The sequence below is a fragment of the Globicephala melas genome, chromosome 5, assembly GCF_963455315.2.
Source record: "Globicephala melas chromosome 5, mGloMel1.2, whole genome shotgun sequence".
In the NCBI taxonomy this organism is placed as follows: Eukaryota; Metazoa; Chordata; class Mammalia; order Artiodactyla; family Delphinidae; genus Globicephala; species Globicephala melas.
Window position 1 is genome coordinate 103,617,833 of NC_083318.1, and position 13,345 is coordinate 103,631,177.

The 13,345-nt window shown below is 36.5% G+C and overlaps 1 protein-coding gene across 12 annotated transcripts in view; it reads left to right on the forward strand.

The window, feature by feature from the left end:
- The window catches only part of PTPN13 (protein tyrosine phosphatase non-receptor type 13), a 234,925-nt gene that overhangs the window by 147,060 nt on the left and 74,520 nt on the right, over positions 1 to 13,345 (forward strand). For 10 of the 12 annotated variants that reach the window (XM_060299633.1, XM_070045602.1, XM_070045603.1 and 7 more), the window contains 5 exons: positions 795 to 977; positions 3,639 to 3,801; positions 9,518 to 9,935; positions 10,077 to 10,174; positions 11,772 to 11,828. In XM_060299633.1, the coding sequence (XP_060155616.1) occupies positions 795 to 977; positions 3,639 to 3,801; positions 9,518 to 9,935; positions 10,077 to 10,174; positions 11,772 to 11,828 (919 nt within the window). The remainder of the gene's footprint in view (positions 1 to 794; positions 978 to 3,638; positions 3,802 to 9,517; positions 9,936 to 10,076; positions 10,175 to 11,771; positions 11,829 to 13,345) is intronic. The other 2 variants (XM_060299629.2, XM_060299630.2) reach the window with 1 other exon arrangement.

The window sequence follows — 13,345 nt, forward strand, 5'->3', positions numbered from 1 at the left end:
TACCTACCATTAGGTTTGCTGGGATCTATGGTAAGTGTATGTGTTACTTCTGCAGAACTGCCAAATTGTTCTCAAGTGGTTGTACAGTTTTACAGTACTACCAGTAATGTATGGGATTTCCAGTTGCTCTACACCCTTAACAACACTTGGTATGTTTAGTTTTGTTTTCTTTTTTTTACATTTTAGCTATTGAAATAAGGTAAGCAGTGGTTTATGATTGTAGTTTTAATTTGTATTTCCCTAATTACTGTTACTTTGAGCATCTTTTCATATGTTTATTTGTTGTTCGTATGTCTTCTTTGTTGATGTGTGTAATAAAATCTTTTGCCCGTTTTTGTATCTGGTTATTTTGTATCTGAGAAGTACGTATTCTTTATGTATTCTAGATACGATTCCTTATCTCCCAGTCTGTGACTTGCCTTTGTTTTTCCTGTCATTTGAAGCGCAGAAGTTTCTGATGTTAATGAAGCTTCAGTTTACCAATTTTTCCTTCTGTGGTTCCTGCTTTTTATGTCCCGTCTAAGATATCTTTGTCTAACCCACAGTCAAATATTTTCTAAACTTTCTAGTTTTAGCTCCTGTATTTAAGTCTGTTATCGTTTTGGGGATAATTTTCATATATTGGCTAAAGTAAGGGGCAAGATTTATTTTCTTGGCATATGAATATCCGGTTGTTCCAGCAACATTTGTTTAAGAGACTATCCTTTCCATATTAAACGACATTGGTACAACTTCTGTATCTTTAAGTCACCTTTTCCAAGGTGCATTTTTATGTTATGGTATTGTTCCAACAGGTCTGCCAAAGACTGACAGAATATGGAGTTCATTTTCACCGGGTGCACCCTGAGAAAAAGTCACAAACGGGAATACTGCTTGGAGTCTGTTCTAAAGGTGTCCTTGTGTTTGAGGTTCACAATGGAGTTCGCACATTGGTCCTTCGCTTTCCATGGAGGGAAACCAAGAAAATTTCTTTTTCCGTATGTCCATTTTAACCTCTCTTGATTCTACATTTAAATTGGTGTTGTCGATTTCAAATGTAACGTATTAATTGACTTTTCTTAAGCGAACTTTAAAGCCTGGCATTTAGTGGGGCTTATATATGTCTTAATACTATTTAACGCTTCTTTCTTAGTTGTGGGAAGTATTATTGAGATTTTGGTTTTGGTTTTCTCAGAAGGTGATTTTTAAAAGAATTCTTAGCTGGTTATATGCTCAATTAACTTTAGTTAAATTACAACCAAGTTGACTTCTCTGTTAATTCAGAACTTATTCTAGGGTACTAATACTTCTCACATGGAGAAAACCCGCTAATGTATTTAAGATTGATAATTATCTTAACCCCAGTGAACTTTGTCTAGTTTAGTAATAGGTCCCTCACAGAACTGTATTTGAATCTCAGTGGTCCAGAGATTTACTGACTTTTATGAACTAGCCTCAAGACTTCCTACAGTTTTAAGTTTTAGTGTGTAGTCTCTGGAGATAAAGTTAGGAAAGCAATTTTTAGAAAATCATGTTTATGAAAGATAATGAACTATAAAGGCATATTTTGATTTTGGAAGTAGGTGGAAAATCTGAACATTGAAGTGTGATTGTCAAACCCCAGAGGTAAATCAAAAATCTGTTCAGGTATTTGTTTTCCTAATGTTATTCAGGGACTACTGATATCTTTAGTTTATATTTGGGCTGAAATATGGTTTCACCAGAACAAACAAAATTTATAAGGTTATAATATCAAAGTCCCAACTGACTGTGGATAATCTTCAACCTAGAGACCTTTGGAATCATTTCTAGACCTGAGGGTTAGTTGGTTGGTTTCCCGTGAAACCCAGAGATACCACTAAGATTACCACATAATAAATGTATTCTCTCGGGAAATCCCAGACCATCCTCATCTTCCCAAGATTGTCAAGATCAGGAAATTACCTAGGTTTAACTTACCTTCCCCAATGAAAATGCTGGCAGAGCAAGTGCCTAGAGGAAACCTTGATGAATTAAATACAAATCTAATTTGGACCAGTTTTAAAAGGGCAGCAAATCAAATAATCATCCAGCATTCAGCCGTCATTTACCAGCTATCACATCAGCCCTGCAATAAAAATAGAACTAGCTGTGATTAGCTCATTTTTAAAGATCTCCAGTAATAAAGAATAGCTCACATTTCCCTGCAAACTATTCCCGTCTTTAATAGAACTTGTTTATCCTGTAGTTCTTTCTCTAACACAGAGTTCTCTTTTTTAAACTCTCATTTTTTCTTCCACTGGCCTCTGGGGAGATGGATAAGTTACCCTTCGCCCTTCTCATCTCTTACAACTGAATTTCCTTAGGCACATTTCTTGTCCAGTCCATCAGTTAACACTTAGGATCAATTATCCTTATGATTTGTTTCAAACCTGTACAGCTTTACGACTGTGGAGTTCAACATCCTTGGGAATTACTTGATAGTGGTTAAATGCACTGTTTGTTAGGAGAAAAATTCCCCAACTATTTGAAGAGTTACTAGGAATGCTACTGGTAGTCAGGATACTAGTTTGGTGCTACTATTGCTTTAACTCCTCTCTAATACTTGCTGATTTCCTTTACTAAAGAAAGAGAGAACAGGGTCCCCGAGATTTCATTGGTAACAACATCTAGCAAGAATTTAATAGTCTTATTTTGTTTTTAAGACCAGGAATTATGAAGATGGCACCTGCATGATTGAAGTTTGAGTAATACTCTGTTATCATATCTTTTGTGAGTCTATGAAATTTGACTTGTCTGAGCCTATTTCTGCATTTGACAGCAAGACAAGGGACATGATATAGAGGAAATAATTTGTACAGTAGAGAAGCCAAGAGCTACAGTAGAATCTAGCTGGGCTTGAGCAATTCTCCAGAGACATTAGTCTTAGATCCCTGACATGTTGAATTCTAGTCTTTTAAGGCATATGGCTCACTGCAAGCCTTACCACATAGGTCGCAATATTTCAGGGTGTCCTCTTACATATGAAACATTCATTTTTAAGAAGCAGGGAGATAAAACTGATTAATGATTCTTTTCCTTTCCCAGAATTTGGCAAGAATCACTGTCTCTAAATATTGATGTGTTTCATCTCTCAGCCCAGCAGTTATGTTATCCGGTGTTTCTGCATTCCAACATTTTCCTTAACTTCCCACATCTTCCATCCCAGCCTTCATGCCACCAAGATTTTTCTTGACTGAATCACAGTGCTTATTACTGCATATTAATATCAGTTTTTGTTGAACTTCATTTTTTTTAATCTAAGACTGTAGAACATATATTTCTTGTAATTTCTTTTTCAAATAGTTTTGGTGTTTGTAAACATTGCAGTAAACTCAAAATATCAGTAATCTTTAAAGGAAACTGTTTCCCTTGCTGGTGGCTGGTATACAGTCTATACAATCTGATTTAGGCTACAGTTTCTAAAAGTGGCAAATAATATTAATTTCATTTATTTCCTAAATTTCTAATAATACAGAGTTATAGTTTTCTATATTTATATTAGATATAGGTCAATGAGTATTCATGCCTAATAATGTGAAGTAAAAATAATATCTGTACTTATTGTTTCTAAAATTTGGTCATGCAATGAAGTGATAGGAAAATATCCTAATTTTAAATACCCTTGATTAATATTGTAGAAAAAGAAAATCACATTGCAGAATACATCAGATGGAATAAAACATGCCTTCCAGACAGACAACAGTAAGATATGCCAGTACCTGCTGCACCTCTGCTCTTCCCAGCATAAGTTCCAGCTGCAAATGAGAGCAAGACAGAGCAACCAAGATGCCCAGGATATCGGTAAGGAGAAGCAAACTGTGTCAGATGACTCCAGGGTAGATGCATGATTTTTGCCACAAACTTTAAAAGAACTTCCACTTTTAGGATGAAAATGACAAGGTATGTAGATGTTAAATGACTAAGTCAAGTTCATAAAGGTGTCATAAATGAAGCTGAGATGTCAACTTCATGTTTATTTTGAAAACAGCACCCCTCATCAGTCAGGGAGTACCTATTGAACTATTTTGTGCTGATTGTTAGGCTAGCTGATGTAAATATTGTAAAAGTTTCAGACACATTCTCTACCCGTAGTAAACTTACACACTGGGAGATAAGACCAACAAACATGAAACAGTAATACACAATAGAGGGTCAAGGTTTCAATAACAGGTTCTATTGTACAGTCTCTGATATACACTACAGGAGGAAAAGGAGATCAGAGGATAGAGTATGTGAGTGGTGGCACTTGAATTGGAATTTTCAGGACAAAAATAATTAAGTAGGTTGACGATAAATGGAAGGGCTTTCCAGATAAGGGAAAGAACATGGGAAACAAGGTGGTGGACTCTGCACCCAGAATGGGAAAGTCATGTACCATAACAGTTTTGGGGGTGACAGATTTCAGTTTTACTTGGTCACGTCCCTGTTCTGAGACTGACGTGAGTAACCATAGTACCAATATAAGTGCTCAGGAGAGCGGTTTCAGTTCCTTTTGAAAAGGAACCAACAGAAGAAACCAATTTAGCTCTGAAGAAAATCTCAGTCAGAACTGAAATATTTAAAGCTTACTCTGCAAGACCACATGTAGAGATTAAAGTTGTAGAAAGTCTAGTTCTGCATATTAAATTCTTATAGACTTCAGTGAAACACTTTTTTAATCAAGAATTTGATTAAAAAATTAAATGTAATGGCACTGATGACTTTGTGCAGCAGAGCCCTATGAATTCTTTATCCGAAACTTTCCATGTAGGATCAGACTGGGGTGATGGCAACCTATGAATAAATGTTTCTCAGCCTTTCAGAATCAAGATGGTAGGGGCTGTATACTGATTAAAAATGAAGATTCCAGAAACCTATGTGACACTTAGTGAATCACAGTCTTTGGGCATTGGGTCCCTGGAATCTGCATTTTAACAGGCTTTCCTCAGTAGTGATTTTATGCATGCTACAATATGATAACTGTTGCTGTAATCTCATTATTCCTTTTCTTTCCCTGCTTTGCTCTGCTAAAAAATTTGTATGCTCTTATATATTTTCAAAGTATAGTGAAATATACAGAATGAAGTAAGTCAGAAAGAGAAAAACAAATACCGTATGCTAACACATATATATGGAATCTAAAAAACAAAACAAAAAAATGGTCATGAAGAACCTAGGAGCAAGATGGGAATAAAGACGCAGACCTACTAGAGAATGGACTTGAGGATACGGGGAGGGGAAAGGGTAAGCTGGGACAAAGTGAGAGAGTGGCATGGACATATATACACTACCAAATGTAAAACAGATAGCTAGTGGGAAGCAGCCGCATAGCACAGGGAGATCAGCTCGGTGCTTTGCGACCACCTAGAGGGGTGGGAGGGAGGGAGACGCAAGAGGGAAGAGAGATGGGGATATATGTATAGGTATAACTGATTCACTTTGTTATAAAGCAGAAACTAACATACCATTGTAAAGCAATTATACTCCAATGAAGATGTTAAAAAAAAAAAAAAAAGAGAAGCCACTGCAATGAGAAGCCTGTGCACCACAAGGAAGAGTAGCCCCCGCTCGCTGCAACTAGAGAAAGCCTGCGCGTAGCAACAAAGACCCAGCGCAGCCAAAAATAAGTAAATAAAATAAATAAATTTTTTTAAAAAGTATAGTGAAATAAACTTATGAGAGCCATTGATATGCCTACTTAGATTAATATTCTATTCAAGTCAGAATTGAAAAATTGAAGGTTACATTATTATAGATGTGGTATAGGGTGCTATAGTGAAGAGTCAGAAGACAAAACTATGAACCAGCTTTCCACCCTCAGCATTTCAATGATATATTGTGGTAGTTAAGAACATGAACTGTGGGGCAAGACTGCCAGTGTTCAAACCACGCTCTCTTACTTGCAAACTCTGAAACCGTGGGCAGGCGACTCAAACTCTCTGCCTTAGTTTCCCATCTGGTAAAATGATTATCATAATGATAATACCAACATCATAAGGTTATTGTGAAGACGAAATGAATTCATACATGTAAAAGTGCCGGCACAAAATACGTATTGAATAAATATTCATTATCCTTCTTGTCATCAACATTGTTTTACCACGACTACCACTAGTTATAGTAGTAGTAGGATGACCTTAGGAAAGGAACTGACGTTTTGAGGTCTCATTTTCTTCACCCATGAAGTGGGAATGTTCTACATATCTCAGTTTTACCCCTAAGAACACAACTATGTATCCTTAAATTCATATGTAAAAGGACTTTACGATGGTATTATCTACATCTATTCCCTGATTTTGTTAAGCCTCGAAAGGAATTATTTTCTGCTTGGAAGCAGCTTAGAAGTAACTACCTGCCTACTTAACTGTCTGTACTAGACAAGTGAAAATAACCGGTGTTATCTATTGGAGGTTGATGGGGTCACAAGTGTATGTTGCTTCTTTAGAGTCATAGGATATGGGTGATAGAAAGAACCTTAGAGGCCATTAAGTCCAAAATTTTACTGATGAGGAAACAGGTTCAGAGAAAAGAGTGTCTCACTTAACCTCATAGTTAGAAGTCAAAGGAGACTAGAACGTGATCTCTTAATTCCTAATCCAGTAGTCTTTCTATTTGATAAGTTTCCAAAGAACTAATTTGCATGGAATTAAGATTAATAATCATTTACTGAGCACTTGCTACATGCTAGGTGCTGTGGGTTACAAAAATAAATGAAGCCTCTCTCCTCAAAAGAGCATACAATTTAGTTGATGATATAAGGAAATACAAAACAAGTACAAGAGACTGAATAGTAGCACAGTGTGGATTGCAGACTGAGTGTGGAACTAACAAAGACTTTGAGTTCAAATTTGAAACATTAGTAATAGGATGTAGGTTCATTCTAATGTCCTTTCCCATCCTGGTGGTCCATGTTGGAATCCTTTCCAGGTGAAGGGCAGTAGGACAGTAGATAAGTGGGTGGTTTATTATTCCATCCCATGGATATGTGCAATGCTTTAAATTCTACCCAGGAATGAGCTATGAATGGATTTGAATAGCATAATCCTTGGTATGTTTACAAAACAGATATAACCTAAGCTGAACTGATGGTCCCTATGCCTGCCAAAGTTTGGTCTACATTTTCCTTTAGGGTGAAGAAAACTTTTGGGTATAGAGGCATTTCCCAGTAGTTGAATCTGTTTAAGGCTCAGTTTTTGCGTCTTTGAATAAAGTCTGCTCTCAAAGTAAAAGAAAATAGAATTAATGTTATCTGCTCTCATAAAAACTCCTATTTGAAGCTAAAGATTATACTGGGAATTTTAAAACAAAAGGGTTTTTTTAAATTGTTATGTTTTAACTTGGTGTCCACTTCTACTTCAGAGAAAGAATGTTGAATTTTCCTGGTGATGAGACATGTTTTTTTTTGTTTTTTTTTTTAATTTCCCCTTTTGTAAGGACATTTACATTTCTATAGGAAATTTCCTTATTTCTTTTTTTTTTTTTTTTTTTTTTCCTGTACGCGGGCCTCTCACTGTTGTGGCCCTTCCCATTGCGGAGCACAGGCTCCGGACGAGCAGGCCCAGTGGCCATGGCTCACGGGCCGAGCCGCTCCGCGGCATGTGGGATCTTCCCGGACCGGGGCACGAACCCGTGTTCCCTGCATCGGCAGGAGGACTCCCAACCACTGCGCCACCAGGGAAGCCCGAGACATGTTTTTGTTTTTTTTTTTTAATATCTTTATTGGAGTATAATTGCTTTACAGTGTTGTGTTAGTTTCTGCTGTACAAGAATGTGAATCAGCTATATGTATACATACATCCCCATATCCCCTCCCACTTGAGCCTCCCTCCCACCCTCCCTATCCCACCCCTCTAGGTCGTCACAAAGCGTTGAACTGATCTCCCTGTGCTATGCAGCAGCTTCCCACCAGCCATCCATTTTACATTTGGTACTGTATATATGTCAATGCTACTCTCTCACTTCTCCCAGCTTCCCCTTCCCTCCCTGTGTCCTCAAGAGACATGTTTATTTAAACTTCATTCTGATGTATGAATATGAAAGAGTTGCATTGTTTTCCTATCTGTTTACACCTGAGATGAAATATTGATTATTAATCTTCCTAGGAATTAGAAGATAAATGAAACAGAATCTTAAGATCTAAATCAGCAACATTTGACATTCTCTTTTTAAAAAACAAGTTTTCGCAGCTGTTTTACATAGTGGTCAAGCTGTATTGGTACTTTCCATGGGGAGACCAATTGGGGTGCCTTGTGATGTGGATTACTAATGCATGAACAGCCAAACCATTTGAAATTCTATGCTTCTGGTCCTTTATATACATGAAAGGATTTTGATGCCAAAATTCTGTGATGCATTGCTTTCGTTTATAGCCTCAAATGTTCCAATACTGACGTGACATTTGTTCTCACAAAACAGAATAGCCAATCACTTGTTATAAGGTATCTCTAAATTTGACCCCTAAAAGAATACTTTGGATATGTATTTAGGAGTGAAAGGAATTTAAGCATAAAGAGAACCCCAGCTCCTTAATCATGTTAATTAACAGAAACAAAAAAGACAAGTAATGTGAGGTTCTCTTGTGGCCCCTGGGCCTCAGTTAAATCAGGAAAAGTCTACAAGGTGGGGAGGTGGTGTTGGCATAGTAATGAAATGACAGAAAATAGGCCATAAAAGGCTTTTGTTTCTGCTTGGGGGTTTGGGGTTTTGGGGTTTTTGTTTTGCGGAGTTGCAGAGCACAGGCTCTGGACGCGCAGGCCCAGCGGCCACGGCTCACGGGCCTAGCCGTTCCGCGGCATGTGGGATCTTCCCGGACCGGGGCACGAACCCATGTCCCCTGCATCAGCAGGCGGACTCTCAACCACTGCGTCACCAGGGAAGCCCTGTTTGTTTGTTTTTTAGTAGTAGTTTTATTGAGACCTAATTCATATACCATACAATTTAACCACTTAAAGTGCACAATTCAATGATTTTTAGTATATCCACATTGTTAACAGAGTTGTGCAAACATCACCACAATCTGCCATAAGCTTTTAAAAATATAATAAGAACTTTTTCTCTGGGCAAAACTCTCCTCTGCACAGCTCTTTTCAGGCATGATCTCACTATATTGGCCTATCCAGGTTTTATCTCTCCCTCTCCCCATCCTTGGTTTGCTGGTATTTTAGCAGAGACACTACTAGCGATAAAATTTTCTCTGTCAAATGTCATTCTCCTTCCTAACTGAAAACTGTATTGGGGTCAGCAAGCCTGAATGAAACCCAAACATTATTAGATCCAGGAAAATCACTAGATGAAATAAGGCAATGCTGAGCAGGCCCTGGCTGTGAGAAAGCTACAAGGATGGAGAGATGGTATGAAAACCAGAATCTTCCAACCTCCTTTTTAAAATCCTCGATTGCCACTCTTTGAAAGCTACCTACTTCTGATGGCAATCAAAATGATTAAAAATTGCATGCTGTTTTTTATTTATTAAAATAGCTTTTCTCATAAAAGGTGCTATGGTGTTTTCATCGTGTAAAGCAATCCTATTTCCTTGTAGAGAAAGCTTCATTTAGGAGCCTGAATCTCCAAGCAGAGTCCGTTAGAGGATTTAATATGGGACGAGCAATCAGCACTGGTAGTCTGGCCAGCAGCACCCTGAACAAACTTGCCGTTCGACCTCTGTCAGTTCAAGCTGAGATTCTGAAGAGGCTATCCTGCTCAGAGCTGTCGCTTTACCAGCCATTGCAAAACAGTGCAAAAGAGAAGAGTGACAAAGCTTCTTGGGAGGAAAAGCCTAGAGGGATGAGTAAATCATACCACGATCTGAGTCAGGCCTCTCTCTATCCTCATCGGAAAAATGTCATTGTTAACATGGAATCCCCACCACAAACCATTGCGGAGTTGGTAGGAAAACCGTTTCACCAGATGGCGAGATCTGATACGGAATCTTTGGCAGGATTCACAAAACTTAATAAGTAAGAACATACTTAACTAACCCAAACTACATATTTGTAAATTCTGCATTTCCTACTTTTGTTTTTGTTTTGACAATTTATTATTTTCATCATACTTTTTTACACTGACACTTCCCCCCCACCTTCCTTTTCCCTCTTTAGTTCAAAGTCTATTGCAAGTTTAAATAGAAGTCCTGAAAGGAGGAAACAGGAATCAGACTCCTCATCCTTTGAAGACCCTGGTCAAGCATATGTTATAGGTCAGCATAAACAAGCTTACCTTCTTTCTCCCTTACCTCATGCTCATAATGAAGTGAATGAGACAGTGTTAACTACCAGGAAATTATTTTTGGTTGTATGTCCTAATTACCAAAACTTTTTGTGAATATAAAATTTTAGGCTACTTAAAAAGTACCAAGTCAAATCAAAAATTGATTTAACAAGTGATTACCTCATGGCACAGACTGTTAGCTTTCTCTTGGTCACAGTTAAAGGCCATGACATTCTTACCAAGAGAACCCAGGTAGTCTGGTGCCATGGCTTTGGATAGCCTTCCTTTGGATTTTCCTTACAGTCTGTGAGAGTAGACTCCACCGAGCTATATTTTTTTTTAAGAAAAGTTTATTTAGATTACTTTCAGAATGGAATTGTGTCTAGAAAGAGATAGTTTTATGCAATGTGCTATGGTTGTTAGGTAGAAATTCTTAGTTGATTTAAGTTTTCTCAATTTCTCCCAGCTAGCTGGGGCCTATGAACTATTTAAGTATAGACAGAAGTTGTTTGTGTTTATAAATACACACTACCTTATAAGATAAACAGAAGGATTCCTGTTGTTTTGTGCATCTTAAAAGCGAACTGTATGGGAATCAATCTTTTAGAAAAGTAGATATTTAAGCACAGAGGTCTGAATGACTACTCAGAATAGGAAACAGCTGGGCAGACAAGCAGTCAACAAGGATACCCTTTTCTATGGTTGTTTTACTAAATAATACTAATTAACTCTCCCTTGGAACTAAGTGTGATCATAACTATACAAAGTTAAAAAGTATTTTCTCACACTGTAATTGGATTGGGGATATGTGGAGTAAATGAAGTCAAAGAGAACTACACTATAATTGATAAATATTTATGGAAGGCCACATTACTTTATTAATATAGGTTTCCACAGCTTTCAGAGATTATACTATCATCAATTTAAACTGAATTGGTTAAAAAAACTTTAAATAGATGAAAGACAAGACTCCATCTTATAGGTCACCCTATGCGTTGAAAATAGCCTAAAAAGACACTGATTTAATCTTTCAGAAAATAATTTTCGAAGTGTATTCATATATAATGGGATCTCTTATAGATTCTAAGCTATTTTCATTAGGAAGGCTTTGTTCTACATAAAAATTCATCACATATCAGATATAGAGTAGTGAATATTCCATAGAAAAACACAAGTAAAATAAAATTCAACCATAAAAAAATTATTTTCTGCATTTGTTTTTGGTTGATTATTCATTCTTATCGAATATTGAACTTTCTTTTAACATTTGAACAGATACTTTTAAAACTCATTTTAGTTTCATCATTTCATATATGACATCAAAATGTCATTGTCAGAAACAGTACATTTGTGTTTAAATTTATTCTGCAAAACAAGTTGATATGCTTAACTTGGACATTAAAAGTAGTAAAAAAGAAAAAAAAAAGCCCATTGTGGGGAGACAAGTTATTTTTCTGAGTGTAAATAAAAGAAATTGTTGCTGTCTTAATGTTTTGTTGATTTTTATGAATTTATCAGAAGAAATTACTTCTGTATATAGTATCTGACCATTTTTAAACTGTCTAATAATTTAATTTATACCACAGGAATGACTTTGCCTAGTTCTGGAAATTCTTCATCCCAAGTACCCTTAAAAGAAAATGGTAGGTTTACAAAATGTTTTTCCCCTCATTTCCATCATAATTTTTCTCTTGTACCTTGTAAGATAGTCATGGGCCTAATAAAGAGCTTTCAATTCCATGTCAAGGATTTTAGGCCTTACGTTGGAGTCAGAAGAGAGTTGTGGTTTTCAGCATCTCAGTGATGTGATGGGACCTGTAATTTAGACTAATGTTGATGAACTAGAGAAATGACAAATTCGAGATAAGGACACTAATTGGGGAGCTAAGGTAGCTTAGGTGGGAGATAATTTTGATTGAAAAGCGTTTTAACTGAGGGATGCTTCAACTGAATCTTGAAATAAAAGGAGTATTTATTCAGGTAGAATGGTGTGGATAAGTATTCCAGACCAAGGGCATAGTGTGATCAAAGACATGCAGACATGTGAGAAGATAACAGATTCAGAGAGATGTAAGAATCTCAGTATGGAGTTATGCTGGGGCCAGAGTGAAGGTCAAAAACTAAATGGTGACCAGCTTTGAGTCTTATCATAAATCTTTTGGGAAGAATTTGAAGACTTTAAATGTTGAGATTAATAGTTTAGAAAGAATCTAAGAAGAAACAAAATTGTAGGAAAAAAACTTTGTGCAATGACTTGAAGGTCAGTGGGTTCACAATTTTTATAATTTAGGTTACAAAATACTTTCATGTACATTATTTGATTTTTCTAACAACCTTCATGGGTATAAAGAATATTATTATCACTATGTATATACATCTTTCCTCCAAAAATGTTTAAGTTTTACCCTCAAATTCTTAAAGTTGAAATAATCAGAAGCCTCATGAGAAGAAAGCAAATATGCTGATCACAAGTATTAATATAGTTAAACTTTGATGAAGCTTTAAGTTTAGCTCTCATTTTCCTGAGAGCCAAGGCAAAAATGAAGGCATGCGAATTAGTTGAACCATATGAAACTGTTGTTTTTGTAGGTCAAAGCTGTCAGACATCAGTAAGCTATTTTGTATAATTCTCATTCTCTGATAGAAATACACATACCAGTTCTTCAAGAGAGGAACATTTTTCTTGGAAGCAAAATTGTGTCCAAAAGTAAATCTTTTTACTTTTATAATATCTTAAATACTCATAGCAAATGAAAGATTTTTTCATCTCCTATTTTTTAATGTATTAATCCTTAAAAAACCTGAGGGCATACCATTAAAGAAAAAGTCAGTTTATACTTAGACCTAAGTTACTAAGACCTTGTCATATAGCTTTTTGATGACCAAATGTCTTACATGGACTGAAGTTAGAATACCTCTGTACCTAAAATAGGTCAGTTATTAACATGTCCATAACAGTTGTACTTATTGACTGACAGTTATTTAGTGCTTACTATGTGCCAAACACTGTTCTAAGCACGTTATGTTTCTCTCTCAATCCCCACAACAATCCTATGAGCCAGAACTAATGCTACTTCCTTTTCACAGATGAGAAGCCAAAACACAGAAAGGTAGAGTTGCATAGTAGGTCATGGAGCTGGCAAATGCTGGGGCCATGATT